The 26,716-nt window shown below is 43.0% G+C and overlaps 9 protein-coding genes across 10 annotated transcripts; 4 read left to right on the top strand and 5 right to left on the bottom strand.

Annotated features, from left to right (window-relative positions):
• Positions 1-628: 628 nt before the first annotated feature.
• BCIN_06g03390 (hypothetical protein) lies at positions 629-1,868 on the bottom strand. The gene is made up of 3 exons (XM_001556135.2): positions 1,505-1,868; positions 1,160-1,397; positions 629-1,091 (listed from the first exon to the last, which is right to left on the bottom strand). Exons 1-3 carry the CDS (start codon positions 1,729-1,731, stop codon positions 813-815), a joined length of 744 nt encoding a protein of 247 aa, XP_001556185.1. The 5' UTR covers positions 1,732-1,868; the 3' UTR covers positions 629-812.
• A 2,899-nt stretch (positions 1,869-4,767) lies between these two features.
• Positions 4,768-6,711, bottom strand: BCIN_06g03380 (hypothetical protein). Its single transcript, XM_024693457.1, has 2 exons — positions 5,745-6,711; positions 4,768-5,695 (listed from the first exon to the last, which is right to left on the bottom strand). Exons 1-2 carry the CDS (start codon positions 6,578-6,580, stop codon positions 4,999-5,001), a joined length of 1,533 nt encoding a protein of 510 aa, XP_024549243.1. The 5' UTR covers positions 6,581-6,711; the 3' UTR covers positions 4,768-4,998.
• Positions 6,712-6,870: 159 nt separating this feature from the next.
• Positions 6,871-9,183, bottom strand: Bcpic2. The gene is made up of 4 exons (XM_001556138.2): positions 8,600-9,183; positions 7,449-8,081; positions 7,234-7,389; positions 6,871-7,182 (listed from the first exon to the last, which is right to left on the bottom strand). Exons 1-4 carry the CDS (start codon positions 8,918-8,920, stop codon positions 7,111-7,113), a joined length of 1,182 nt encoding a protein of 393 aa, XP_001556188.2. The 5' UTR covers positions 8,921-9,183; the 3' UTR covers positions 6,871-7,110.
• Positions 9,184-9,511: 328 nt separating this feature from the next.
• On the top strand, positions 9,512-10,741 carry BCIN_06g03360 (hypothetical protein). The gene is made up of 2 exons (XM_001556139.2): positions 9,512-9,800; positions 9,895-10,741. Exons 1-2 carry the CDS (start codon positions 9,693-9,695, stop codon positions 10,318-10,320), a joined length of 534 nt encoding a protein of 177 aa, XP_001556189.1. The 5' UTR covers positions 9,512-9,692; the 3' UTR covers positions 10,321-10,741.
• Positions 10,742-13,720: 2,979 nt separating this feature from the next.
• BCIN_06g03350 (hypothetical protein) lies at positions 13,721-14,805 on the bottom strand. The gene is made up of 4 exons (XM_001556140.2): positions 14,663-14,805; positions 14,560-14,606; positions 14,341-14,499; positions 13,721-14,283 (listed from the first exon to the last, which is right to left on the bottom strand). The coding sequence occupies exons 1-4, from the start codon at positions 14,697-14,699 to the stop codon at positions 13,879-13,881; spliced, it is 648 nt and encodes a 215-aa protein (XP_001556190.1). The 5' UTR covers positions 14,700-14,805; the 3' UTR covers positions 13,721-13,878.
• Positions 14,806-15,325: 520 nt separating this feature from the next.
• Positions 15,326-18,368, bottom strand: BCIN_06g03340 (hypothetical protein). Its single transcript, XM_024693456.1, has 2 exons — positions 17,542-18,368; positions 15,326-17,455 (listed from the first exon to the last, which is right to left on the bottom strand). The coding sequence occupies exons 1-2, from the start codon at positions 17,999-18,001 to the stop codon at positions 15,633-15,635; spliced, it is 2,283 nt and encodes a 760-aa protein (XP_024549242.1). The 5' UTR covers positions 18,002-18,368; the 3' UTR covers positions 15,326-15,632.
• A 583-nt stretch (positions 18,369-18,951) lies between these two features.
• On the top strand, positions 18,952-20,151 carry BCIN_06g03330 (hypothetical protein). Its single transcript, XM_024693455.1, has 3 exons — positions 18,952-19,416; positions 19,489-19,854; positions 19,924-20,151. The coding sequence occupies exons 1-3, from the start codon at positions 19,273-19,275 to the stop codon at positions 20,113-20,115; spliced, it is 702 nt and encodes a 233-aa protein (XP_024549241.1). The 5' UTR covers positions 18,952-19,272; the 3' UTR covers positions 20,116-20,151.
• Positions 20,152-21,590: 1,439 nt separating this feature from the next.
• BCIN_06g03320 (hypothetical protein) lies at positions 21,591-23,056 on the top strand. 2 transcript variants are annotated; one of them, XM_024693453.1, is made up of 4 exons: positions 21,591-21,730; positions 21,939-22,025; positions 22,077-22,107; positions 22,202-23,056. In XM_024693453.1, exons 2-4 carry the CDS (start codon positions 21,992-21,994, stop codon positions 22,509-22,511), a joined length of 375 nt encoding a protein of 124 aa, XP_024549240.1. In that variant the 5' UTR covers positions 21,591-21,730; positions 21,939-21,991; the 3' UTR covers positions 22,512-23,056. The 2 variants fall into 2 exon arrangements, with proteins under 2 accessions (XP_024549240.1, XP_024549239.1); XM_024693454.1 differs by lacking the exon at positions 21,591-21,730 and having other exon boundaries at positions 21,743-22,025.
• Positions 23,057-23,189: 133 nt separating this feature from the next.
• On the top strand, positions 23,190-25,788 carry BCIN_06g03310 (hypothetical protein). The gene is made up of 4 exons (XM_001556145.2): positions 23,190-24,013; positions 24,064-24,200; positions 24,260-24,526; positions 24,581-25,788. Exons 1-4 carry the CDS (start codon positions 23,698-23,700, stop codon positions 24,953-24,955), a joined length of 1,095 nt encoding a protein of 364 aa, XP_001556195.2. The 5' UTR covers positions 23,190-23,697; the 3' UTR covers positions 24,956-25,788.
• The last annotated feature ends 928 nt before the right edge of the window (positions 25,789-26,716 follow it).

Genomic DNA, 26,716 nt, shown 5'->3' with positions numbered 1-26,716 from the left:
TCTTCTTCATCATCGTCAGGGGTTTCTCGTTTAATATTTTTAGTTTTCTTGGTTTCTGGGATTGCGAGCACTGGGATGATGAGGTGTGCGTGTGTGCGTGTGTGTGTGTGAATGGATGGATGGATGGAGGGGAGAGGGGATCAAGTGAATCTTGTGTACTTCTATTTGTGCATCTATCCTGTTTAGCTGGATATATAGTTGAGCTAGTAATAAGTAGGAATTCTGTCTTTGCGGTGCGGAGTTGTTATTATCCATTGTTTTTGAGGTGGCGGGGGGGGAGGGGTTTGGGGGTTGTAGATATTGAAGTACCAAGAGCTTTAGATACCTATACAATAGGGTAAAATTGCTGCCATTAAGATTAGGATCAAGAGAACCATTCGCACACTTCCCATATCTGCGTCCCAATTTAATGGCAATGCTAGTGCAGTTTGAGTACGTTATTTCCGGGAATTTCAACTTATTATTGGAATCATTGACAAGTATAATCGAAACAACTAGGTATTGAGTAAAGTTTTTGGCGAGAGTGAGATGCACGTCAAGTGATGCGGCACTTCAATGTACGAGCAGCCACCTACTGTGAAATTGGAAAGTCAGGGTATCACTTTGATCAAGATTGGAATCAGGCTTTTCAAACAACCAATCATTTCTGCTGATAGTATATTTATGTTGCTAAGTATTGCACTAAAGTGCTACTTTGTAAACGCTGTACCGATGCATAAATATGGTCTGGAAGTAGGCTTCTCCAGTGGTTTAAACTGTCTGGTTTGCCTCATCCCAATCCACCACCACTAACTACCACGTGTTATCCATCTCTATTCACCTCCTCCGAGTTTAATCAAATCTTTGTTAGAAAATACATCATTCTGATTGCCCTTAGCTGCCAGTTCGACAAGCGCTGCTGCAACCTCTCTCAATTTAATTCTGGATCGAAACGCAAAACCATCTTTGAGCCATGATCCAGCAGTTTTCATCATTCTTCCCAAATTATTGGCGGACCTGGGTTCTATGATGCTTCCCGGCTTTGCGATGTACGACTCCACTCTTCTTTGTGATACTTCTAATGCGGGCGGAACTAGTTTATCTATTGCATCCTGTAATTAGATGATTAGTATCATACTATTTGGTCTTTGTTAAGACTTGGAAGAAGGGAATAATTTACCTGTACCGCAGACAAATTCGGGACTCTCTTCAGCTTCTGAGGTGACATAGAGGTCGAAGAGCTCACGTAGACAAAGCGGAAAGCGACGTTTGAGTACGACAAGCCGTTGGGGTTTCTCAGATATTCTTCCCGTTGGCTTTTTATCCATGTGATTCCAGACAGTAGTTCGAAGATACATGATGCTGCATCGTCTATTCCAATTTTATTTCTCCATCCCCTCGTTCTTGGTCCAACGTTCCTTTGGTACATCAGTCAGTATCTCAAGAAAGAAACGCGAAGGGTGCATTTCTTCGTCCGAGCTACTGGCCAACAATGAAAGATTTAGATTCAGAGACGTGTACGTACCAAATACAAGCACTGCTTCCAAAAGTTTCGTTGTTTGCTTTGCTCATGCCTTGAACATCCAAGGGAAGTATGAGAGATATCAATTTTGGATCATCATGGTGGTATGGCAATGGATCCGTCTGATCCGGTGCTATAGCTACTACAGATGTGATGGTGGGGTTGGCAAAAGCTTGTCTGACGAGTTCCGCCCCAAGTGTGTCTCCCGAGCCGACAATGATGATCTTCATGTCGAAGGATGGTGTTTGTTGGAAACGATAGTAGAAAATACAATGTTCTAATGAATGCAATATTTGTTGAAGATAATTTTGATTGAAAATGATGTTTATAAAGGGTGGTAGTGTTGTTATTTTTGAAGATAAGTTTCTGTTGGAAAGCAATCGTTATATACTTCTCAGGCAAGCGCGTCAATATTAATTCTTACCAGGAAAGAGCCGATGACCACTCAGCTCCTCCACACCGACTGCTTTAAAGGATTGAGATGAAGTCGCGCTTGCTTTTTTTCTGTAACTCGCCTGGCCTCGGGATGATACTGATTATTAAGATGTTGAGATAGCAAAACAATAATAACCAAAAACTCGCCATGCACTTTCAGAGTGAACACATTCACTTGATCTCACTCCAGCACGATTTAGCTTGCGGGTCTCCAAGAACGTTCGTATGATTACTACCAGAAGCTTGCAAATGCCTCTTCTTCTTTCCCACCAAAGTATAAGCCTTCGAGGAGAAAACAATAGTAGCAAAACTTCAGGCAAATCTTAATGTTACACTCCTACGGTCGAAACTAAACTACATAGACACCCCTCCGTAACAAGAGTTGCTCGTTGTTAATTAGACGACCAAGGCAACGGGTTCTTCAGCAGCAGCCGCTTGTTCCTAGATTGTCGAAGATACCAGTACTGTTTATATATATATATATATATACCGTTCCTCGCTTCGCAGATGTGGACCCACCCACTTCATGTTTTGATAGCCACCATACAAAGAAATTAATCATCCAAGAAAAATCAATCTTTCACTTCAATGAAATCTGCTCATTATTTGGAAGAGGAACTCAATATTCACGTATATCTCGGCATGAAGGAAGAAACATCAAACACACTAAGGCATTTTCACAGTGGAAGTGATATCTTGATCTTTCGGAACATATTCTCTTCAAACACTTAAAGATATATGTACTTTTTCCCGAAGGTATACATTTATCTTACCAGTAAATTTTCCTTTACTGTCAAGTCTCTCTCTGGTGTAATATCACGGCTCATTGTTCTGCTGAATTGATGTGAAAACTCCACTGTCTTTGAGCTGCGAACCTGGTGTCTCAGTATATTGCCAGCTCTTATGAGGACGGTGTTAAGAAAGAAGCTAATTTGACTTTAAATACATCGCTGACTACCTCAGTACCTCGCCTATATTTTTATTACGTGGAGCATTTTTTTGGTCTAGAAGTGGAGTGGTATTCAATGAATGTGTAGATGGGTTGTTAAGCGAGGCGATGGGATGACAATAGACACGCAGTGTTGAATCACTTACATGTTGAGTAATTGTATCAAGGCACATTCCAAAAAGGAACTAGAACCACACAGTAGTAAGAAGCCGTAAATCCCAAAGAAGGCGGGCTTTGGCCATACTTCGATCCCCAGCTTCGGTCTACCTTTATCTCTGTATGACTTCGTCAAAGTTAATTCGTCTGATATTTACATTCTCTTCGTGTCAGAAAAAAACATTCCTACGGCTGATTGTTATACTTTCCTACCAGATACCTCTCGACTCAATGAATCACCCCAGAGTTTTTTTCCACACTACCGTATCGCCATAATACACCCACAGTACCTAAAGAACAATTCAGTCAAGCAACTACCAGGGCTGTGTATATGACTGTTAGAAATAACTATAAAATGACACAACCTCTTCATCTCCTCGGTCTCTCTTACAACATCACAAACTATCCGCAGATCAACTACCCAGTATCCAAACGTTCACACAGCCTGTGCATAACCGCAATCGAGAATCCAAATACGCACCGCACCGCACTCTATCAACCACCATCACTATCACTATCACCATCGAACGAGACCCACCAACACGCAAGATGAAGTCCCAAGAGACATCCAACAAAGGCCAGCCTCAAGCTCAGCCCGCCAAGGCGGAACAAGCAAAGGCAGAAGCCCCAACAAACCCAGTAGCCTCCAAGAAAGAAGCAGCGAAACCAAATCAAAAGACCCCCACGACTCCCCGCAAGAACAAAGGAACGGATCAATGTCCTCGCTGCGGAGGCACCGGGTTTCTCGGCCAATGTCACTCTTGCAGTCTCGGAACAGGAGTGGGAATGTGAACGATCGATCGTGGCAGTCGGGAGGAACATGCCGAGTCAGCGAATCTTATGTATTTCTGCGAGATGTTCATGCGGAACGGGAAACGGTCTGAGATGATAGGAAGGATTGTGTGGATTTTATGTATTCTGGGCTTCTGAGTTGCTCTTCACTACGATTGCATTGCATGCGCGCTGCAGGTGTTGTTTCTTTTCTTTCACTCGAGGATTAGACAATTTAGGGGAACTCGTTTATTAGTTTTAATGCACAAATAAACAATAAAAATACTGTCCCTTGACCATCCGATTATATCCTCATTGTGATTCCTCGAATATCTCTATATTTGTCCAACATTTCCATCATAATCATCGTCGATCGCCCTTTACTTACGGTATCTTTCAAACATAGCTCCACTCTTCTTTACTTCCTTCTTCATTCGTTTCCGCGAAATAAATTATCGCTGGCCTAGCGGAGAGTCAAGCGCAAACACATTCATGTAAAACAATAAGATACTATAACACACTTCAACATTTTTCCTTCCACTCTTATCAGGCAGCGGTCGCTCCTTCGCAGAAAAGCTTTCGGATAAAGTGTTAGTTTGCGTTTGATAACAAATCAAGCGGCGAAACATAGGAAGAATTGAGTATTATTATTATTGTTTCTGTTATCGCTTGCACAATACTTGTTGGCACGAAGAGGAAAGTTGCGATTACATCCAAGTTGATAAAGCGAGACAACACCCCCTTATCAATGCTTGCCAGAATATCTAGCTTAAAGACTACTACGTTGCATTGAGTTACTGAACGAATGTTCAATAAAGTGAAACCTTAAGTCTAAACATTCAATCCAAAGTCCATTGGAGAAGTGTCGGCTAGTTTCAGATGGTTAGAAAGTGAAATTGAATGATGAGTCCTCATCTGAAAGCCATACAGACCGATCGTTGATAGTCGAGATTTATGACGAATTTTAAGAATTAGAATACACTGAGTACGAAATGATATATGGAACGTTTAAAAACTGGAGACAATCCACATATTCAATCTCAAAATTATCTTGTATTTCTACTCAAATTAAAGCTTCAGATCAAGCATTCAGTTCAAAAATATAATGAATGTAAAAGTGGTCATGCATAAATCTTTCAAAGTATATAACACATTGTGGTGTTGAGTTAAAAGACATCACTACACCTTAATCTTTGGACTTTTGTGTTTTGCTTGATGCATGGACTTTTGGTAAAAGATAATCTCCACCCAAAAAGGCCTTGTATACTCCATATAGCCCACTCAGTGGCCAGATACTCCAGAAAATTGCCAGCAGCCACAAACTCCACGATGCCTGCAATTTCTTTCGCTCCGAGTCTATGTCAACTTTGACTTTATCGTAGATACTGGGAAGGTGTGTGGCATGATACTTGGCACGAAGAGCATCGTACTCCTTACGATTATAAATCTCATCGAATTCCTTCTCGGTATAATAGGCATGGGCATATAGCCACTTCTGACCACCCAACTCTCGAACCTTATGTTCGAATTTTCGGTTCCATGATACAAAGGCATCACGGTTGTTCGGTCCTGGTCCCCAAACCCCAAAGTTGAGCAACATATTAGGAGTGGATGAATTCTCTTTCCTCTCGGCAAGAAGACCAAGCGGTGAATCGCTGGATATCCCGCTTTGACGCAGTGGACACAGCCAAATAGGCCACTGGCCGAAATCTTTGTCTAGATATTCGACAAACTCGGTACTACGTGGATACGGAATTGCCACATCCTGAATTATATACTTCTTTGAAAGCCCGCTTTGATGTAATGCGTGGTACATCACTCGAGTATGCATAAAGTAGTCAAGTAGACGGCGCGTGATACGGTTGAAAGGGGTAACGAAGTATCTAGCAGAAGTTAACATTAGGACAACCTCTGAATTTAGTTTTCTTTTACCTAAAAGCGTATCTAGCAACCCAAAAACCGCCTCGATCATATCTAAACAGGTAATCAACAAGAGGTATCATTTCTGTGACTGATCCGGAGCTCTTGTCATGCACTTTCTTTGCATGGAGATAGAACCAGGGATCTGAATTTCTCGTGAAGCACTGAACCCGAGTACTGGGGGTAATCTCATCAACCAAACGCCCGGAACAGATGACGCCCGCCTCTTTACTGAACAGAATTCCATCGAGGTAGTCAACATTTGGATCTTTGGAGATTTCCTCGATCTTTTGTATTCCTTGGGCCATGCTTTGTATATTTATATATGTCAACTCAACATAAGTTTTAGCTTCGATCAATTGCAGCTCAATCAAAGTAGTAACTCCCAACGTCCCAAAAGACGATGCGGCACCATAGAAGAGATCCGAATTCACATCTTTAGAAGCTGACACGATCTCGCCATTTGCAAGAACCATCTCAATCCAATTGACAGTACGATCAAAGAAACCGTATTTGAAAGAGCTACTCTCTCCGGAAGTACCAGCAAAGCCTCCTCCAGTGGTGATACCCGGAAATTCCATAACCACCGGAGGCACCAGGCCATAACGAAGAGTTTCTGTGACGAGGCTATCCATTGGTACATTTGGTTCGACAAGAACCGTTCTTTTCTCGGTATCTACCTTGAGTACCCGATCTAGTTTACTTGTATCAACCATGCGGTCTCTACGACGATTGGAGTCTCGTGTACTGTTGGTTGAACCATGGTATAACCTGAATGCCTCTTTCCGTTCATAAAATTGCTTGACTGACGAGGCAATGATAGAAATTGCTTCATTGTGACGATCCATCTCTTGCTAATGTTTATGTGGAATATACGTTGTGATATCTCGCAGGGAGCGACCGAGAAAGGAGTTCTTGATTGGGAGAGGTAAGAACATGCTTTCCGTGGTTACCGACAGCCACTAAAACTGGGCCCCGCTGGAGCACACGCTAAATCAAAACATGACATCTTGCCACTGCGAAAGGGAGTAGACATGCGGGACACGAGGCGTGGGAGTGGGGAAGCCTACGTGCGTCGGAACATTCAGCCGAACTGATTAATCCGAGTGCAGTGAACATTGTAAAAATATCCTTTACGTGTATTTTTATTATTATCAACATTGGCTTATTACAAGTCCCAATCATAGAGTACATTTGCATCTGTCGCCTCATTGCTTCTATCACAAACGGACACAGTGCTTGTGATATGGTTCTCCGGAGAGAATATGGGAAAATACTTGTTCATTGAATTAAAATTATACACGATCAGACACAAATTCTTTTTCAAGTCTGTTCTCCTAATCTCTAGCCTTCCAGATTATGATTATTATCCAATCCCTTACTGACTTACTTTTTCAACAGGCGCAGCTCCACCTGTAGTAGGAAGTCCCATAAAAATCTTAAAGTAATCCTATAACACCATTAACAATCTCCACGATAAAATTAAATTGATGAGACTTACATAAATCATCCATTGCAAACCAGTCAGAGTACCAATCATGACAATACGAACCGGAAGACCATTCCAGAGACCACGGAATCCAACATCTTTGTAAATACGTCCAGTAGCAGCACCAAATGCTTCACCGGGAAGTCGGGTTGCGTTTAACTTGGAGACCTGAACATTGCGCATGAGTTAAGAGTTATGTAAAGATTGATGGGAATAAAGGGACTCACCATAACATCAGCAGGATGAGAAACAATGGCACAAAGAATACCAGCCAAATAACCACCTGTGAATGAAACACCTGTCTGAGCAGCTTTACCATAGTCTGATTTTTGGCCAGGAAGGCGATCGTAAATCATTTCTACAATTGTCTCGAAAGATGCGAACTTCATCATTGTATATGGAATCTGTCGTCCCCAGAGAGGATACAACCCCTTGTATAATCCCGCATAGCCTTCCTTCGATATGATTTGTGAAAGGCCATCTGCAGTACCTTTTGCAAACGGTGGAACGGTGGTTTGCATCCTAACCTTGACGGCCTCGAAAGGACAAAGTGCCACATCCGCAATAAACTCTGCAGATGCGCTGGCGGATAGGTAAAGCCATGTTTTGTACTTGTATGCATTCTCAGGACCGGCGAGATCGGCGTAGAATTTCTTGAAGTATTCATAACCACCATATTTGAAAGCTCCTTGAGCGGAGTAACCGAAAAATGTTGGACCCCATCCGGTCATGATGCCACGGAAGCCTTCGGCGCGGAAGATTTTACCCCAGGCTTGGAAGTTGCCGGTATACATTTTGGAATCGACTTGGCGACGACATTTTACTAGATCGAGGGGAGTGACTGTTGTGTGAGTGAGACCCTGTGGGATATTAGTCGAAAGTTCGAGTGTTTCAATTATGAGTGAGTTAAGTGGTGAAAGGAAAGAGAGCTTTTGCAAGGTCTCTCTATCAATCTTTCAGTGGGAGAAGACAATTAGGAGACTAATCACTAGCTCTGACAGCGACGAAACTTTCTTTGGTCGAGGTAAAGTCCTGATGTGGTGATGGCACAAGGTAGGGTTTTGCTACTCGGCTTCGAGAGTTTTGATGAATTAGAACAGTTCCAAGTGGTAATAAACCCAATCAATAGGGCAAAGTATCACCAATGGATTGATCGCTAGACTCGCAGCTGCCATCCTTGTGTAGTAGTAGTTGGAATGTTCCGCTAGAGGAAGTGAAGCAATTCCAGGTCAATTGGAGAGTAAACTTTTTGACACGAATTCAGATACTTCGGAATAAACGTCATGGTGGGAGTTTTAAACTGATAGAGCGTCCCTTGCAACTTGAACTCCTTGAGGTCATAAAATCGACTGATTGTAGGTAGATATAGATAACTCACACAAGCAAGCAATCCGCCAAAAGTACAAGCGGCATAGAACTTTGGCGAATACAACTCGATTTTACCAGTTTTAGCTTGAGCAGCCGCACTGGCTTTGTCAAACTCCTTTGTAGCTTCTGCACTCAATGCATTGGCTTTGTTTTTCGCATCGTCGACAACAGACCAAGCTGTGTAGAGCTCTGAACGGGCTTGAAGTGGGGTGGGGCGCTTTGATACGGGAGCGGTACGTGGTTGAATTGATGGTTCGTTTCGGCGACCGTAGGGGTTTGGAGAATGGAATGCATCGTGAAGAGTGTCTGGAGAGGGAAAGATGGAAGGCATTGTGAAGAATGAATGAGAGGAGTGGCGGCTTATGAGGGAGGGAATGAAAAGAAACACAATGGAATGCGGTGCTTATTTGTTAAATAATCTGAGGAAAGCTGGATTGAATGGATAATCCGGATGGATGAGACAGCTTGACCCAGTTTTGACGCTGAAGGAATACCGTCGCTGGCCAATGATATGCGACTGTATACGGTGCAAAGTCTAGATGATATCTCATTCCTCGTGCGAGGTTGGCACTGATCAATTCATCGGATGGAAACGGGGAGGGACACTGGTTTGCATTCGATGTAAGAATTGTTGGCTGCAGCTGGCTGATGATGGATTCTTTCAGATGATTCTCAGGTACGAGTATAAAGAGGGAGATGGTAGAATGCTTTCTTTGTATAATATGCAATGCAGAATGCTATATGATATGACATCCGAGGGGCTTCCCCTGATGCGTACTCGTAACCTTGATCAGTCAGTGCCTTGCAATCTGTCTCTCACACACACGTGATGACGATGCGTATATGGGCATGCTCTGGAACTGAAGCTATTCACACACGAGGCAAAAGCTTCTAGAAAGTCTCCATCTGTTCCGACGTCTCAGGCACAGGAACAGCCACACCACACCACACACTGTGAAGACTTGCTTCCCGACCGCGCCAAATCCGGACCCGCTCCGCCTAATTCCAATTTACCCCACCATTTCCTCCCCACCATAAAATTATTTGTTGCTTTATCGATCTTGGATGTTGGTAACCTCACAAAATAAACGTCCACCACCCAAATGTCCAATATTATACCCAATCAAACAACAACCGCCACCTCAAATTCCGCAGACATGTCTTCATCACCTAAACCTGGTCTTTCCAAATTGGCAAACCGGTATAGAGGAGTACGTACACTATACAAAACCTTTGCCATCCACCCACAGCAGCTATGACTATGAATGGGCGTCAACAAATATGCTAACCAAACTACTCGTCTAGGCCACAGTCGAAGATCTCGACCCTCCATCTGCCCTCTCCTGTAATCCCACCGATCCCATTTCATACGCCCTTATGAGCGCCTTCGAACGCGATTACACACATCTCACCGTTGTAACCCCCGACACCCGCGCTCTCTTAGGTTACCTCTCCATTCCCCATCTGCGCATTTTGCTTGAGACAGGAAAAGTGCAAGAATCAGATGAGGTATCCAAGGCCATGGTGAAATTCAGGAGGAAGGGAAAGGTTTATAAGGTTATTACTATGGATACGCCGTTGGAAGACTTAGAATTATTCTTCAGCGGGGGGGAGAATGGTGATGGGGGCAAACAGGAGTTTGCCGTTGTCACGGATGAGAGGAGAAGATTTGTGTTGGGAGTTGCAACAAAAACAGATTTGGAGGAGTTTGCGAGGAGGAGACCTGCGTGAGAGAGAAATGCATGTGATGAGGATGAATACGGAAAATGGAGTTTGGGATATCAAAGAGTACAGGTTTAGAATTCATAGCGTGGACCAAAACATAGGGGTACTATCTAATGCTGCATTTCACCAATTTCATGTTTTTGTTTGACCCTTTAAACCACTTTACCTAGCTGTCTTGCCTTCTCGTCCAATTCATCGTTATACATTTCGAGTGTGGATAGTGTTCATGCAAGGTCAGAATGTTCTCTAGATTTCCACCAACATAGCAAAGCTTGCTGTAGCATCGTTATCCAAGGTAGACTAGAAAACATTACTATGGGAGGTCATCCATCCATGACTACTGGCGATCATTGATAGCCAGCCGTGCAAATTTTACCAATCAACAATATCCTAGAATTTAACCACACCTTGTACTTTAATCTCTTCACTAACTTCATAACATATAAATTCGAATTTCCGTAATGAGCGTACCGCCAGATGCAGTATTGGTATTCAAAAAAGGCATAATGGAAAATAATAGCACTCCGACTTCCATACACGGATTTTTTGTATCCATCTATTTTTATTTTGCTATTTTCTCGAATTCTCTGATCTCTATTTCACAAGCGTCAACACTATCCTGTACACGAATCTCTAGCACGTCAAAAAAAAAATTCGCATTAGCGCTAGATGCCAGTAAAATGCTCTTCATATCTTGCACAAGGTTCATTACTTTCAAAACTTCTCCATGGACAAGAGCATAAATAATTGTCATACCGTTCAGCCACAGATTCTAGAATTCAACCCCAATTTTCGAGTTCCAGTCGGGTCTTGATAAACACTTAACGGAAAAGGGTTTGTATTCCAGATCGCTATTTTCTAAGAATTTGATCAAAAATAAATGGAAATCCGCTGTATATTCTCCAGATTAAAAGGATTATTCAATCTGGAAAGCTTTTTTTTTCTTCTTCTCTGACTATACAATCATAGAAAGATAAGCATAGAGCTTTGTGTAAAGTCAAAGGGGGCAGAAAGTGGCTAGGTCCCGGACTAAATGCAAGTAAAGCATCGTGGAAGAAGAGCGAGGCATCGTGAGCATCGACCAAGGAAGAAATTCAGAAGAGGGGTAAAGCTTTTACCACGATGTTAAGATGAACAAAAATTAAAGAAGGGAGAAAGAGAATTTGGAGGTGGCGATAGGATGGAGCAAGAAAGAGATGGAAGATAGGAGGTTGATGATTTGCATGATTCGAGTGATGCTGGAATAATATATCGAGCTTAATTTATGTCTAGCTACTCCTTCCAATTGGATATAACGATTTGTCTCAACCGACGTGCTCCTCTAATTTGGCGTTTAAGACGTCCACGACGATATGCTTCAATTCGAATGGTTGTGCGTGATACCAAGACAATCTTCCAGAGAACCACTTGGAAGTTGAAGCAGTCTAGAACCCAACATCCTGCTGGATAATTGTGCGTCCAAAAAATGCCATGCAATTCCCATTTCCCAATAACCAATACGGTAAGCCCGCTACACATCACACAAATTACCGCGTAGCACGATCTTGACCTTATGTGTAAACGCGACTGATAGCAGAGGGCTCACCATCGTCCTCAGTTGCGCGATGGATCATTTTCCACATCACGAAATAGAATAGCATGTAGAAAATTGCGAAGATGCCAAGCGTTCATCTCAACGACATGTTAAGCGATTTTATGTGGGAACCCGTCACTACATACCATTCTGGAAATTATGGAGACATCCATCGTTAAAGCGAGTAGTTGATCGAGTATATTCGTTTCAAATCGCTGAGTGGAACCAATGACAGCACTGGGGTACAATACAAGGGGTTGCAATATAACCATTTCAACCTCACATCGGTATGAGACGTACACCTCGTGGAAGATGCCCCAGTCGGTTTCTGCACGCGTCGGCAGCATTGCAAGCTAATGGTCGGCGAGTTTAAATTTCTCGTAGGAACACATTGAAAGTAAGGCAGGAAGTGAGACTGGACATCGCGCGTAAGCGATATTCATTGTTTGATCTTTTAGTCCATGATTGTATTAGCAACTCCAGTGGATAGCCAGTGACTGCTCTTGAGATTGTGGGAAGAAGTCAACGCGGCGACACATGCTGGCTGTCTTTCAACTATGCTAGTAACCATTGAAATGCTTCCTCCTAACCAATATCATACCACGGCACAGCACTGGGATGCATACCCCGTCACTTGCTCCCAGGTAGACCTTTCCAAAAATAGTTGGCACAAACAGCTTGTAAATTCATTCTCTTGGGCCACCTGACATGTAAAATCACTGCAAATATGCGAGCTGTTCCGTTGCAATGAGTATCGAGAGTGGTGTCGAAGGATTGTGTTTGTCGGTGGAACGATTGGCATTAACGCTAATGTTGTGCTTGCTGCTCTGCTGCCGAATTCTCCTGAATTGCGCAGTGGAAGTTCTGAGGTGTCGTTAATCAAGGCATTTAGGAGCAGAAGTCCGCCGAGAAGAAATTTACATCTTGATACGTGAAGGCAAATCAGTTTAAGCTAGCGAGTGAGACATCGTGCGATTCAACTATTTCGTATTCACAGCTTTCAATGTCCAACCTTGCCATCTTTCACCCCCTCTTGAACCGAACAGCTTATAATGTACCGTGCCAACTTAATGAAATTTGTCGTCAATTTAATGTCTTTAGAGACTTGATTTGAAGAAACAAGAAGCTTTCAATCCAAAGTAGTTGTACTTTAGAGTAAAGTATTCCTCATATACTACAGAATTGCATGGCAAAGCAATTCGAGATTCATTCTCGATAGAGTTACCATGTTAAGGGAAGGATATCGAGATCCACCTGAACATGCATTATGACCGATGGTTTTCAAACAGAAAGTCCCAAGGTGATTCAAAAGCCCACATATCATTACCAATTTCGCCGACGAAATCTAAGAGGCTGAAGGTAAGGTCAAGGGGATGATAGGGTGGGCTAAAGGCGAGACGAGGCAGTGATTATCGCGAGGCCGCAGAGTGAAGCTTCTATCTTCATATCAGACACAAAAGATTCGGACAGAGAGATAGGTTGCTAGGATTTCTAGTTGATAGTGAATCTACGAATGGACCACTCTTCGATATGTGAAAAAAAAAGGCCGAAGTAAATCATGAATGTAAGACTGTCCAGCGGCTTTAAAATCCGGGTAAGAATCACACGTTCTAAAGCCTATGTTTTCGGTCTCCAGTAAACTTGCATCTTGTATCCAGTTCGTAATGCGCGATGAATAGCCGCGGTGAGGTTTCGAAATCGCTAGTCTGAAATCGTAATCAGTAGAACAGCATCTGAAATTGCTATTGAGACATGCTTTTGCTTGCAGAAAAGATAGTTCACTCGAACATCCAAATAAAACGTATATTCACAGCCAAAAGCACCACCTTCACATGCAAAACATAGTATTGAAAAATTCATTAGTTTTGTGCAATAGCCGTTGAATTCATGAGAGTACACCTATGCAGTTTTTTTGAACCGCTCTTGTAGCCCACATCCATCCATCACACCCCGCAAGAATATAAAACAGACCCATGAACCATTCATGCCATTTATTTCTTGGCAGCAGCGGCCTCATCAGCTGCGTCCTTTGCTCTCTTCTCACGCTTTCCGGCCAATCTAGCATCACTTCTTGCAACGCGCAACTTTCTGTATGCACCTCCCTCAACTGGTTTTGGCATATCGCTCTTGTTGATCTCTGAGAATCCACCCTCAACAGTGGAGATTGGGAGAGCGTTCTTGACACGGCTGCTGGTCTCCTTGAGAGCAGCGACTTCCTCCTTGGTGGAGTCACCCTTCTTGGGTTGACCGAGTTTGCGTGGGAAGAGGATAAGGCGGGCACGGAAGGACTTGAGACGGTCGACGTTGGCCTTGAGGGACTCGACGGAGAGGTTTTGACGGCGGGCATCAACGGAGATACCGATGGTTGGGGCGAGCTTGCGGGGGATTTGTGCCTCCTATAATAACATCAGAATAATATTCCCACGGAACCGAAAATTTCCAATCTATCTCACCTTCAATTCGGCGAGGGTGAAACCACGGCCAGCTCGTACACGTCTGTTGTACTTGATGGTTGGGCATCTGACAACAGGTCTCAACAAGTCGATTGGGCGTGGGGCGACAGCTGCAGTCTTTGCGAGACGAGCATTGCGGCGTCTGAGTTTTCGGCCAGGCTATTTACATTGTTAGATTCGATTCCAGAGGTTTTTGCATTTCGTTTGCGCGTGGTTTACCTGGTCGAAGTGAACTCTAACTCGTCTTTGCCAATCCTTTCGGAAATCTATCCATAATCAGCATCTTTGTAATTGTCCTAATTGATCTGCAGAGAGGACGTACGGTTGTGGGCAATTTGCTGGTTGTGCTTGATCGCCATTTTGTCGGATTGCAATCAAGTTGTCGTTGGTCGTCGTCTTCAAAATTCGAGATGTCGGAATCGCAGTATTGGACTTGCGTTCGAAAAATTTAGGGCAAACAATCCCACAACCGAATTTTCCAAAATTAGTGTGGCACGTGATGTAATTTTTTTCTCATCAATCCTTGTTAGGCCCTCTTTTATTAATCATTGCCCTTCACTTCCTTCCTCAATCCTTTGAGATAATGATACAGTACATTGAAATCCAGTACCTTCGTCAAACTTCATGAGAAAGGGACCTTTTTTAATTTATCTTTACCATTTACATCTCTCGATGTTGAATGAGATATTTATTATTGTGGCGATGGCAAACACCAGTCCCTTTCGCTGTATGGTCTACAGAGTTCATCAATTTAATCATATCTACTCAGTACTTTTATCAGTTTAGCAATGTGCATCATATTTGGTGTGCTCCTCACAGGGTCGCCAAACATGATGGTTGATGTATTATGACATTCACATACTGGACAATTTGCTTCCTGAGATGGCTCTCAATCATGGTAGTTGATATATCATAATAGAGTTCTTATACTCCCAGAATCAATGGCAGCACATTTAAAGAGTTCAAAGGTATAAAGTTCTTTTTTTATTTATTTATTCATCAACTATTTTGTAGTTTGATGATTCGTGCCATACGTATCTCATTACCACCGTAAAACGTTTTCGTAAAATTGATTATTTTCACCTAGCAACCGAAAGCAAGACAAGCAAATGTCTCAAGTCTCAAGGAAATAGGTAGGCCAGAAGAGATGACCACGAGTCCCGTCCGCCCATTTTTTATGCAAAGATATATCTCATTTGCCCTCGAAACCGCTGAACCAATCCAACGCCAAAGCACCCTTTTAATGATCAAATACAAAAAGCCCATCTCGGAAGTTCTTCAGTGAACCAAGGTTACTTGCTTTCAGTATTTGTGAAACCGACCCAAGTCTTTCTCAAACATGGAACTTCTTCGTTACGATTGTCATCAAACGGAAGGACCGCCTCTTTCCAGCCGACGGCATTCCATTGACGTCCATTTTTGATTCGCTCCTCGTCAGGTATTTTACTAGCGAGAGCTCTCTGTCTTCTCTTCTCACGCTCCACAATGACGGGATGCATGACTTTTCGTCGAAGTAAATGGGTTGCATGGCCATGAATAACACCCATATTTCCTGTTTCTAATACATGCTTCAAGAGACCAAATGGCAAGTTGAGTAATAACCTTGACAGCGTGAGAGTAATGGAATCCGAGGAAGGGGAGCGAAGACTCTCTTCTGTAGGGTGGTCACCGAACTTAATAGAGCTCAGTCGTGAGTTTGTGGGTCGGTGATCAGGTACATGCGGTATTCTAGAGTTGAAATGAATGTCTGAAACTGTCGTATTCAATTCGAAGTTAGGAGGGAAGGACAGGATGATGAAGTTGATTATATTGGAAATGATGACGTTAGCGCATGGAGTATAAGTACTTCTGCCGACTATGTCATTGACATCTGGATTTCCTGAGTTCCACGATCCATCAATACCTCCTTCGAGAGCAAATTCAAGAGCCTTTTCGACTGTGTCCCAGGTAATGAGTTGGCTCGCAATGGTGCAGCCAGTCTTCCAAATTTGAGGAATTTGAAGGACAACCCCTGATGCTATATAGCCAAGCGTGAAATTGAAACGTTCAGCTGGGGTTAATGGCATGGGGGCCGATCCAATGTATGGAGCTGGAAAGCGGGCCATTGCATCCAAGTCCAATATAGGTCCGCCATATAAATATCGTACCGCTAATGAAAATGCATCAGATCGCAAGTAACGGTCATCTGACTCGATCAAGATGTTCTGAATAGGTGAAGGCGATTCACAATTTGCGCTAGCTCCAGATGTAATGAGACCTTTCAAAATGAAACTGCGAGCCAAGATCAATCTATGACCACTAATTCGAAGAGGAGCTGCTCGGTCATCAGAGTAGCGTAGCTCAAGAACGCAATCAGAAAATTCTGGTTGTGCGAATTGCTCACGAAGGTGAAACCAAAGATCTCGACGGTTGCCGCCTGCCCATGGAATTTCTTCTTTGCGCGGGTAACCGACGACGCCGCGATAAGGTGGTGGTCCCATTGGTGGAAGCGGAGATGGATGATGTCCATAATGGGGGCCCAGACCGTTCTCCTGGTCCTGCATCGATGTTCGAAATCCATGGATGTTGTGTTTAGCGGCTGGATCAAAACCGTTGAACCGAGGACTCTCAACAATTTGGGGAGCACCAGTTGGGGAGTAACCTTCTTGTGGAACAAACGGTTGCATTTGTTTGCGAAGGAAGTCATCAGGCGGAGGAACCTGAAAACCGTCTTGATGGTGATAATATCCTGGCGGGAATGCGGGAGTCATTGGTGAAAACCCATTCGACATGTGGTGTTGATGGCCGCTGCTTGAGAGATGAGGACCATGGCGCGCACCACCTTGCTGTGCGTAACCATAGGGTGGAATATTTCCAGCGCTCGAAGGAGGAGCTGGTGACGAATGATTGGAATCGGGATATCCACCAAAGATCGGGTTTGAAATGCTGGGATGAGTGTGGTGCATTGGATGTTGACCATTGAACGGGACCTGCTGCGGAAATTGTGCCGACTCGGAGGACATCGTAGATTGATTGCTGGCTGGAACAAAGGGTGGAGGCAATTGGTATGTTGATCTCGATGTAGTAGATTGAGTTTCGGATGGAGCAGAGTGCTTTTCCTCTTGAGGGTTGTCTGCTGCAAAAAAGAAAATATTTAGCGACCAGCACAATATTTTGGGTTGGCAGAAATGGCGAGGCTGAAAGTGAATTTTCATATCTCACCCTTTGCTTCATTCACATTGACCAAATTCTCATCACCCTCTCGTTCAGTAGAACTTCGCTCAGTAGAACCAGAACCATTCGTAACACCGCACTCAGTAGAACTGAATCCATCCAACGATTCAGAAGTAGACGGCGTACCGGCAGCTGCTGCGGGGGCAAACTTGGGAGATTCATTTGTCGCCTCCAACGCTTTGTCTTTTGGAAGAGGCTCATCGATATGCGCGGAAGGTGTATCGATAGCTGAAATCGATGTAATGGGTTCTTGGACCGCTGGGACCGTCGAGGATGGGGGTACGACTTCCTTCGCCTTTTCTCTAGTAGGTAATTTCTTTTGCTGTAGCTTACCATAGGAAAGGGGCAGAGCAGGAACAATGCCTCTCGGAACCGCAACTGCAGGCCTTGGGCGATTCTGCATGACTTTTGACGCGCCGTTTGCTGGTGCCATGTTCGTAATATTCATTCAGTCGCAACAAGCTTTTCTACTTGAGCTTGAATTCACGACTGACGTCCCCAAGATTCAACAATGACCTCAAGCTGGTCATGTAGCATCTGGGGAGTCTTTCGTTGCTTGATGAAGCTTTTAAGGTAAGCGCAAGTGAAAGGACTTGCAGTTTGAAAAGAAGCTCAAGATGATTAAAGGTAACCAAATCTGCGGGGTGCGAAATAAATTTGTTGAAGCCTGGGAGCCTGATCTAGAATGGGCTCTAACGTCTTTGAAAATAGTGTGGGTTTGAAAGGAGCTTGTACCTGTTTTCTCCGACGGACTTAAGAGGGAGCACGGGAGCTACGAGTAGGATAAACTCAAAAAATTGATACACAGCACATTCGTTATACATGCACTACTGCTGGCCTAGTTATACCCATGTGTCCTTACTCATATATAAAGTACTATCCAAATGCAAGAATTGTATAGTAGATTCTATCTACATACAGACGGGCATTTCTCACATATTCCTTGTTCAGGATACAAGGTACTGCTTTGCTATTCGAATCCAAGAGATTCGCCGAGAAAGTTCTCCCACATGCAATAGCATAGCATGATACAAGATATGGAATGTTCTGAGACAGTTCTTCGACATACTTCAAGGGCCTCCTGTGGCATGATATGAAATCTTAAACGCCCCCCATGAGCGTTGGTATGTTGGTGTAGCATCACTGTTGTACTGGCAAGCAACTCCCAGCTTTGGCTCGCTGTGTGGGAAGCCATCTATTGAACAGGATAATATGTTGGTGGAAATCTCCCGCTATTTTCTAAAGCTGAAGATTGAGAAACTACTTACCGCAAGTAGGGGTCATTTTCTTTGAAATACGTTCACTATTTTGTTACGTCCCAGGTAAGCATGAGAAGGGAAATTGGGATTGCTGAGTACAATTGCCCAATATTACCATTGTTACATATTGTATTGCTTCGGAAATGCAAACGACTACCTACAATTCGAAAATGTCGATCCCATTTTTAAGATTCAGACTTGGACCATTGTCCGATGATGCTTATATTCGCCCAGTCTCAGTCACAGAATTGAAGTTGATAGCCTATTAAATATTGCAGAAGATCTACCTTGTTGGGTAGATGAAGAGTGAATTTGGATAAATTTTGCATCCATATAGTCGACTTGACGCTCCAAATAATTTCTTCTCCCCTTTCCGACAAACAAACAGTTTCCCCCACCACACCCAATCTCAACTCCATCACAGCATCATAGCGCTTCTCATACCGCAATTGCAGTCGCTATGATGATGGAAGTCAAAAAAGAAGGCTCGACCATGTTAGGAGCTGAAGATGAAAAACAAGCCACGGCGGGAGTTAGAGAAGAAAATAGTGAAAATGACTGGGAAGCTAGGTACTCGAAAGTGCGGTTCAACCAAAACATGACCGTGAGTGCTATCTCCTAATTCATTGTAGCGCATGACAACACGATCATAACCCCATACTAACTCCATACACAGTGCGAGGAGCTGTTGGAGAGTTTAAAACATTTGACAGGACCAGGAGCAGAGGATGAGAAAAAGCGAAGGGTGATTAAGTGGACCCAGACGGAGAAAGGCAGGAGGCAAGCTGCTGAAGCCCAAGCTCGTAATAAGGAGAAGAAGATTGAGAAGATTAAGAAAATTCAGTTGCGGAAGGAAAGTAAGATAGTAAGAGATGCGCAGAGGGCGGGACGTAGGGAGATAGCCGATGCAAAACTTAGATGGGACGCAGAACATCCGGAAGAGGCAGCAAAGAGGAGAGATAACAGCAAAGGGGCGCGGAAGCGAGCAGCCAAGAAAGCAGAGAAGCGACTCCTGGCAGAATCTCAGAACGCCAGGGAGAGGGCAAGTTTTATCTATGACATTAGTCATCGATGCCTGTGTGATAGATGTGCTGATAACATAAATGTATAGGGGTTGTCGACTGCAACAGACGAAAACATGGCCAAGTCGAGCGCTGCGCGTGGTGTGGGGGAGGAGGCTGTCGAGGCTGATGCTATGAACGAGACAGAGGAGATGGCTGATGATGATGCTGATGTTAACTTGATAAAGGGTTTGGAGTATACTGAGAACTCAACATTTAGTCTGGCTATCAGGCAAAGATAGGCTTTATATATTTCCAACGAAGAGCTAAATCAATTATTTTAACATAAACTATTCGAGACCACATATGAACAAATGATGAAATGTCACTATGTAATTTTTTTTTAAAAAAAAATGACGTTAAAGATGCATATCTGCTCCCGATCTCTCTATCTTGTATTTATTTCTAGACTTTGAAAATTCTTGAAATACCAATAATCTACCATCGAAGCTTTTGCTGCATATCTGGTAAATAATATGATCTTTTTCATACAAGACCATGTAACATATATGCAATGCAAAATGGCATGCGATTTCACACTTTTGTTTCACGTCTCATCATTCTACATGCCTTCGGTAGTAAAATGTTACAGGAGCATGTCGAATCATGGAATGGCATCTTAGATTGCGATGTGCAAACAAGTAGGAATCTTTCCATTGTTTCGAGTAATCACTGTGGTTCTTTCACTATATTCTCATGTGCATTGGCCGATTAGTTAACAGAGTACTCATTCGTACCCTCCATTGTCCCTTTTCATACGGCTTTCGATTACATACTTGAGTGAGGTGCAAGCTAAAATACTCGAACTATGATTGGTACATAGCTATGGACACTTCCACTCATATCGACCATAGAGATAAATGTCCAGGGTTTTTCCATAGACTCATGATATCCTCCACTATTTGATAAAACGAGATAGATCCCTATCATTTCATCAAAAGAGTCTAGCTACGTACCTAAATCGAGACACCTACCTACTTACATCCCACCTGCACACACACAAATGAGAAATCTCATCAAGTGCCAACCAGCTTTCTCATGCAGTCGAGAGATAAGCCCTCCGCCCTTCTCAAATACAATGAAATACAATAACATAACACCTCACACTCCGACATGCAACAAAACTCTCCGTCGCATCTTTGGTTTCTCATTTCTCCGTCTCATTGGCCCATTGCACATGCAATCGACTGTTTCTCTTCTGAATGAGGGATGGACGACTCCTGGAATAGGCGAGTGCGTAGTGGGACTGGGCTTATCTTTGACACTATATCGCATCACATCATGGCTAGAGATAAGGACCGGGGAAGAGTGGAGCGATGATTGATTGCTAGGTGAGATGATATAAGCTCGATTACAAGTAACTGTTGGATATCTACGAGTAGGTCTTTGCTAATATTGCATTCGAGGTTGTCCTCCGTGCTAGATACCTGGGTAGGTAGTACTGCGTCAACGCGGGTAAGGGTAGGTATAGGATATGTGATGAACCATGGGCAGGATAATGGTTCCTGCGCTTTGGCAGCTAAGAACTTAACTCGATCTTGTCAATGCTGCGGCAGAGAAATCCAAAATAGATTACATCATAGGATTTGAGGTTTAGATATTCCGTCCGTACTGCGTCCATACATTTCTTATCCATGTTTGCTTGATGAAAGGAAAAGAAGGCTAATCAAGGAACGGAAACGGAGGAGACCTAAATAGGAGCCTAATTAAAGCACGTGTAGATAGATAGCCTTGGTGATTTCCATGTTATTGATTGAAAATTGAACGAAGGTTCGTTTCTCACTCGACTTGCTTTTCTTCACATCTTCAAATTTCTGGTGCGAACATTGCTGCAGTTGTTTATTTCATATTTTCAAAGTAAGTGATGTTGGTTTTACCTCCATGTCAAATCTCTCCTTCAAATCGCGAAAGGGAACGAATGAACTGATGTTTGTGATATGACCGATTGCGGGGTGGGAAGTGGGCTGAGATGGGACCAAGGATCCCTTTGCGCAATATTTATGTTGCTCGGGATTCCCATTTCTTTGATCGCATAGCACAATACTTACTTATTTACTGAGCGCAGACTCTCATATTCAAAGGAGCATAATCGCAAGAATAAATTCAAGATTTATCACAATGGCCGAGCCCGAAGTTAGTCACGGTCGCGGAGGTATGTATTGCTTGAACAACTTCAATAAGGGAAATCCTAACGTCATAGCAGGCGCTGGAAACATTGGAGCCGATTCCACTCAGTATGCAACACCTTTCTTCCATTGCGGATTTTTCAGCATTCGCGTTCCAATATAAGGCGGAATTTTTCGACAAAGAAACTAATGGGCGCAATAGATATGTTGATGGCGAAATTGTCCGTCAAGGACCAGCAGGAGATCACGGCGACGGAGCATTTAGCGTCGGTCGTGGCGGGGCTGCAAACATCGGTTCACCTGGCCTCCCAGCTACCAAACGGAGCGATATGGATAGCATTCCAGATGCTGCATTGAGGCCTAGCACCGATGGCGAGGTTGTGCATTTTGGACGAGGTGGAGAGGGCAATGTGGTTAATACGACCAAGCCAGGTACACAGCATCCGGTGGGATTGGCTGATAAGTTGAAGAATAAGCTGTTCAAGAAGAAGACGCATGCTACTGAGAAATGAGCGGTTGAAGGAGAGGGTATTCCCTGAGATTGGCAGAATAGGTCTTGGCCCATCTTGACCTGCGATTTTCAGGATTCTTCGCCGGTTAGATTTGAGGGGACTTCATTAATAATTTTCGAAGTTGGGGAGAGGAGTTTTGACATTCTTCTGGGAGGATAAAATGATACCCGAGTGATGATTGACTTGTGGGATTGGATTGAGTTTTTCGATTTGGTTTTTTCGAAATTTGATGTTTTTAAGAAAGAAAGTGTGCCAATGATATGTTTTGGCTTGCAATACGTATCTAAGGAACCATGAAGCAAACTGGTGAATCGTTCGCACCGTCAATAAGTGACTCAACTAGCTAGGGAAGTATCTGATATTGACAACATCCATCTTACATAGTAGATAGTTGATCGTTGTGAGAAAAGTTTCTGGTGATCCACGAATATGGTCTTGGTAGCTCTGGTGTGAGATAGACACATAAGGGGGTCGATAATGTTTCAAAAGCTACGAGTATCGTTGCTCTGTTTACGTCGAGCCCCCTCTGAATTATTGAACGCCCAGTTAAAAAAGGAAATGTAGCAAATCGGCCAATGAGATCTATAAGACCTAACGTAAATTTTGACTGGGCAATAAAATGGGTTGATCAGAGCGTTTTTAATTGTTGTGCAACGCTTTATTTACGCTTTCCACTTTGATAAACACTTGACAGTTGGGAGAATTGTCAATTGTTTTGATTGAACTTTGAAGCTCTTCAACCACACCCATTTCGTGCAATCATCGCAATAACCAGCCATTGTTGACTCGTATCCCAAATCCTGCGCAGTGTATGTTCTGCCTCGACTCGATTTCGCCAAAGGAGGAGCAAGATCTTGATCACGTATAATCTCCACTCATTCAAAAGCACCTCGAAAAGTAGCTATCTCTCTCTCTCGAAAGCTTCGGCATCCTCTCCAACTCTCTGCCTACAGCGAAAATCCGAAAACCCTCCTCGGTCAATCATTTGCACTTAAATCTACTTGGGATAAATATTACAACATCTGCCAGTAGTCTACCTCTGCTTCAATACTTCTTACAAACCTCCGAATCTGCTTCGCAGTCAACTTGCACATCAACTTCACGTCCCCGCGCACGCGACTTTCAACGATACACGATACACGACACTCGTGAATTTATTCCTCGCAGCTCTACCCCGCTGTTTACCATGGCGCCAAAACATGGTTTGAATGGCTCGAGTTCATCTTCGAATAAACGAGTGAAGACAGAGTCTTCAGAGCCGGGCTCTATGTCTTCTCCTGCCGTTGTTCAAGAAGCGATATCCTTCGAGATTAAGATCCCGCATATGGACTTGAGCAAAAAAGCAAAGGAATCGAAACAAAACGCGGAACTGAGAGAATTGGCAGAGGAACATATATCACCATTTCAAGGCTTCAATGCGCCGGAGGACGAACTTAATTACCATTACACTGTTATGCCAAACGCGGAGTGGACAGCCATGAGGAAGTATAACAACTTTATTAGTAAGTGCAATTCAACCATTAGCTATTGAATTTCTTCTAATTCAAAGCAGTCCAAGGCGATACTTATAAAAACAATCAATTCGTTTACGTGAAGGGCAAGACAGAAACAGGCACACAACCAAGGGACTTCTGGGTAGCAAGAATATTACAAGTTAGAGCTAAAGATCCGCAACACGTCTACGCCTTGGTAAATATATATATTTTTTTCCCTTCTTGTAGAAAAGGCCTTGGACTGATTGGCTTTAGGTTGCCTGGATGTATTGGCCGGAAGAATTACCAGCAACTGCCAAAGCTGCGGGCGAGACATCCACAACTTCCGGGCGGAGGAAATACCACGGCAATTCGGAGCTCATTGCGAGCAATTATCTGGATGTTGTAGATGTATTGACCTTGGCAGGAAAGATAGATGTTGAGCGCTTTTCTGAGGACCTTGGTGACTATGCAGTATCTGACCCAGATCCTAGCAAGTTTTACTGGCGCCAGACATTCTGTCAAGCTACTCAAAGACTTTCAGTAAGTTTTATCTCTCTGCATCATATATATTTGACTAATTTTTTTTTCCTCCAGGACTTGCCCGTCTATTGTATTTGCAGTGGTCATTACAACCCCGATAAACGCGAGTATGAGCATATTTGTGATAATGGAGATTGCCAAACTCTGTATCACTCGGGGTGTTTGGTAGAAGACGCCCTCCTTAAGCGATATTATGAGGAGTATCCTCAAAGTGAGGAGGCAAGCAACGGAACAAAATCCAAAGATAAGAAGAACAAGAATGGGAAGTCGAAGCAAAAGATATACTCTAAAGAATTTAAGGGAGAGTTCGCACATGATCAGGATGAGCAGACTCCGCCAATGATCAAAATTACGGATAAGAGGTCAACTCCGCATACGGTGACATTGCAACGAGTTGCATGTCCAAAGTGTTCGACTCTTTTCGAATAATCACTTGTTTTTCGAGTGTATGCTTCTATATTAGTAGTATCACAACTCATTTCCAATGCGAACTTTTACGATTCACGGCCACTCATACAACACAGTGTAGATTGATCTCTCAAGATCATACCTATCGTGGAAGCAATTTCGACTTGCATCTGCGCCCCCCCTTTCACAATCTAACACATATATATACAATTTTCATTGTATTTGTACATACTTCACACCAATTTTCGTTCACAAAATTTAATTTCTAGTCATAGTTGTGCGCACTCATTGCATATAGAGCACACGATCTATGACTTGTTTTCTGGACACATCATTTTGTATTACTGGAAAAAGCGAGCTAGGTGCTAGGTGAATCAAATAACGGCGTCTCTGGAGATAGCGGATTGGGAACATACTTGTGGCTTCTAATACCCATGTTTATTTTGGATTGACCCTTGGGTGACTGATGGTTCGATTTTCTTTCGTTTTTGTGTTGCTTTTTATTCGTTGGTATTCAGTAAGCGATTTTTTTCGGGTCTTAGCGGTTGAGAGTGCGCAAATAACTTTTCCTAAGCGTTCGAAGGAGTAAGGATGAGCTTATTGGATTGAGAAATCTAGAGATTTGAGAAAAGGGAAAGAGCCTATAAGCATAATAAGTAGTGCTAGTATGATCATGCACTTGATCGGAGAAGCGTCCTAATTAGTCTTGTAAAGGGGAATCTCTATGGAAGATGAATAAATACCATAAACTGCGGAGAGTATATAGTGGCTAAAGTAGTACCTTTACCAGAGAATAGGGAAGGAAATGATCACTAGTACAAAAATGAAGAGAAACTGTTCACAATTTTATATCATTCCTAATCCTAGATTTCTGCAACTTGAATCAGTATGTGGATTTATTCACTATCTCATTCTCGAAGTTGAATCTCCCTTTGCATTTTTTCACCTACTTCATATGTGCAATCTTGTGCATTGTTAGGATTATATAAATACAAGTCTTACAAGTCAAAATGTTGAATATTACTTCTCAGACTTTATTCCCTCCCCTATTGGTTCCTTTGTGGTGGATCGTATATCTACCGTGGTATTTGTCTGGAATATTCTTTAGGCAAGTTGGATTGGGGAAGGGGGAAGATGAATGATTAGGAGTGTGGACTTGTGATGGTATGAAGTATGAAGTGTGAAGTGTGAAGTGTGAGGTATCAGATACGAAGTATACTTAGCGAGAAAATAATAAGGGGGGGGGGGGGGGGGGGGGGGGGGGCGATAAGGAAGCAGTAGAATATTAGATCAGGGAATCGGAATTGAGAACGAACTATAGATCTCAAAGGAGATGTGGGTTTTTCAATACCTCGCTAGCTGATGCTTGTACAAATCACGCGGGTGATGGAAAAAAAAAAGGGGGGGAGGTATGGGATCGGCTGGAGAAAGTGTGTGTGCATGATTGAGGTGTGTAATATTTGGGGGTTTTTGAAAGATGGTAATTTGGAATGGGGAGAGGGTGGTGGAATGGGTGGGGTGGAGTGGAGTGGAGTTTTTGTAGAGGGGTTTGTTGTATATTTTGTGTCTAGATGTAGATGTAGGTGTAGATTGTATATCATATATTATGTATAATTCTATATTATCCATTAATTTAAAGATACTATATACCTCTACACCTATCAACTTGAAGATACCACATCTACCTATATCAATTACAAACCATCAATCAGATATTAAAACCATTTATCTATCCATATTTCCTCTTACAAATTACCAATTGTATATATATATATATATATC

This window comes from Botrytis cinerea, chromosome 6 (genome assembly GCF_000143535.2).
Source record: "Botrytis cinerea B05.10 chromosome 6, complete sequence".
Lineage (NCBI taxonomy): Eukaryota > Fungi > Ascomycota > Leotiomycetes > Helotiales > Sclerotiniaceae > Botrytis > Botrytis cinerea.
The sequence above is the reverse complement of the archived record's forward strand: the minus strand, read 5'-3'. Positions and strand labels throughout refer to the sequence as shown.

Bases quoted from the DNA above. Each gene is read 5' to 3' on its own strand.
- BCIN_06g03390 (XM_001556135.2), bottom strand. From the start codon at position 1,731: ATGAAGATCATCATTGTCGGCTCGGGAGACACACTTGGGGCGGAACTC. The intron at 1,398-1,504 runs GTACGTACACGT...GATGTACCAAAG, and splicing joins GGAAGCAGTGCTTGTATTTG to GAACGTTGGACCAAGAACGA. The intron at 1,092-1,159 runs GTAAATTATTCC...ATCTAATTACAG, and splicing joins CGAATTTGTCTGCGGTACAG to GATGCAATAGATAAACTAGT.
- BCIN_06g03380 (XM_024693457.1), bottom strand. From the start codon at position 6,580: ATGGATCGTCACAATGAAGCAATTTCTATCATTGCCTCGTCAGTCAAG. The intron at 5,696-5,744 runs GTAAAAGAAAAC...AACTTCTGCTAG, and splicing joins GTTGCTAGATACGCTTTTAG to ATACTTCGTTACCCCTTTCA.
- Bcpic2 (XM_001556138.2), bottom strand. From the start codon at position 8,920: ATGCCTTCCATCTTTCCCTCTCCAGACACTCTTCACGATGCATTCCAT. The intron at 8,082-8,599 runs GTGAGTTATCTA...AATATCCCACAG, and splicing joins TTGGCGGATTGCTTGCTTGT to GGTCTCACTCACACAACAGT. The intron at 7,390-7,448 runs GTGAGTCCCTTT...CGCAATGTTCAG, and splicing joins CTCATCCTGCTGATGTTATG to GTCTCCAAGTTAAACGCAAC.
- BCIN_06g03360 (XM_001556139.2), top strand. From the start codon at position 9,693: ATGTCCAATATTATACCCAATCAAACAACAACCGCCACCTCAAATTCC. The intron at 9,801-9,894 runs GTACGTACACTA...CTACTCGTCTAG, and splicing joins TGGCAAACCGGTATAGAGGA to GCCACAGTCGAAGATCTCGA.
- BCIN_06g03350 (XM_001556140.2), bottom strand. From the start codon at position 14,699: ATGGCGATCAAGCACAACCAGCAAATTGCCCACAACC. The intron at 14,607-14,662 runs GTACGTCCTCTC...GATTATGGATAG, and splicing joins CCAGCAAATTGCCCACAACC to ATTTCCGAAAGGATTGGCAA. The intron at 14,500-14,559 runs GTAAACCACGCG...CAATGTAAATAG, and splicing joins TTAGAGTTCACTTCGACCAG to CCTGGCCGAAAACTCAGACG.
- BCIN_06g03340 (XM_024693456.1), bottom strand. From the start codon at position 18,001: ATGAATATTACGAACATGGCACCAGCAAACGGCGCGTCAAAAGTCATG. The intron at 17,456-17,541 runs GTGAGATATGAA...TCTTTTTTGCAG, and splicing joins CAATGTGAATGAAGCAAAGG to CAGACAACCCTCAAGAGGAA.
- BCIN_06g03330 (XM_024693455.1), top strand. From the start codon at position 19,273: ATGATGATGGAAGTCAAAAAAGAAGGCTCGACCATGTTAGGAGCTGAA. The intron at 19,417-19,488 runs GTGAGTGCTATC...CTCCATACACAG, and splicing joins GGTTCAACCAAAACATGACC to TGCGAGGAGCTGTTGGAGAG. The intron at 19,855-19,923 runs GCAAGTTTTATC...ATAAATGTATAG, and splicing joins CTCAGAACGCCAGGGAGAGG to GGGTTGTCGACTGCAACAGA.
- BCIN_06g03320 (XM_024693453.1), top strand. From the start codon at position 21,992: ATGGCCGAGCCCGAAGTTAGTCACGGTCGCGGAG. The intron at 22,026-22,076 runs GTATGTATTGCT...ACGTCATAGCAG, and splicing joins AGTTAGTCACGGTCGCGGAG to GCGCTGGAAACATTGGAGCC. The intron at 22,108-22,201 runs GTATGCAACACC...TGGGCGCAATAG, and splicing joins ATTGGAGCCGATTCCACTCA to ATATGTTGATGGCGAAATTG.
- BCIN_06g03310 (XM_001556145.2), top strand. From the start codon at position 23,698: ATGGCGCCAAAACATGGTTTGAATGGCTCGAGTTCATCTTCGAATAAA. The intron at 24,014-24,063 runs GTAAGTGCAATT...AATTCAAAGCAG, and splicing joins GAAGTATAACAACTTTATTA to TCCAAGGCGATACTTATAAA. The intron at 24,201-24,259 runs GTAAATATATAT...GATTGGCTTTAG, and splicing joins CGCAACACGTCTACGCCTTG to GTTGCCTGGATGTATTGGCC.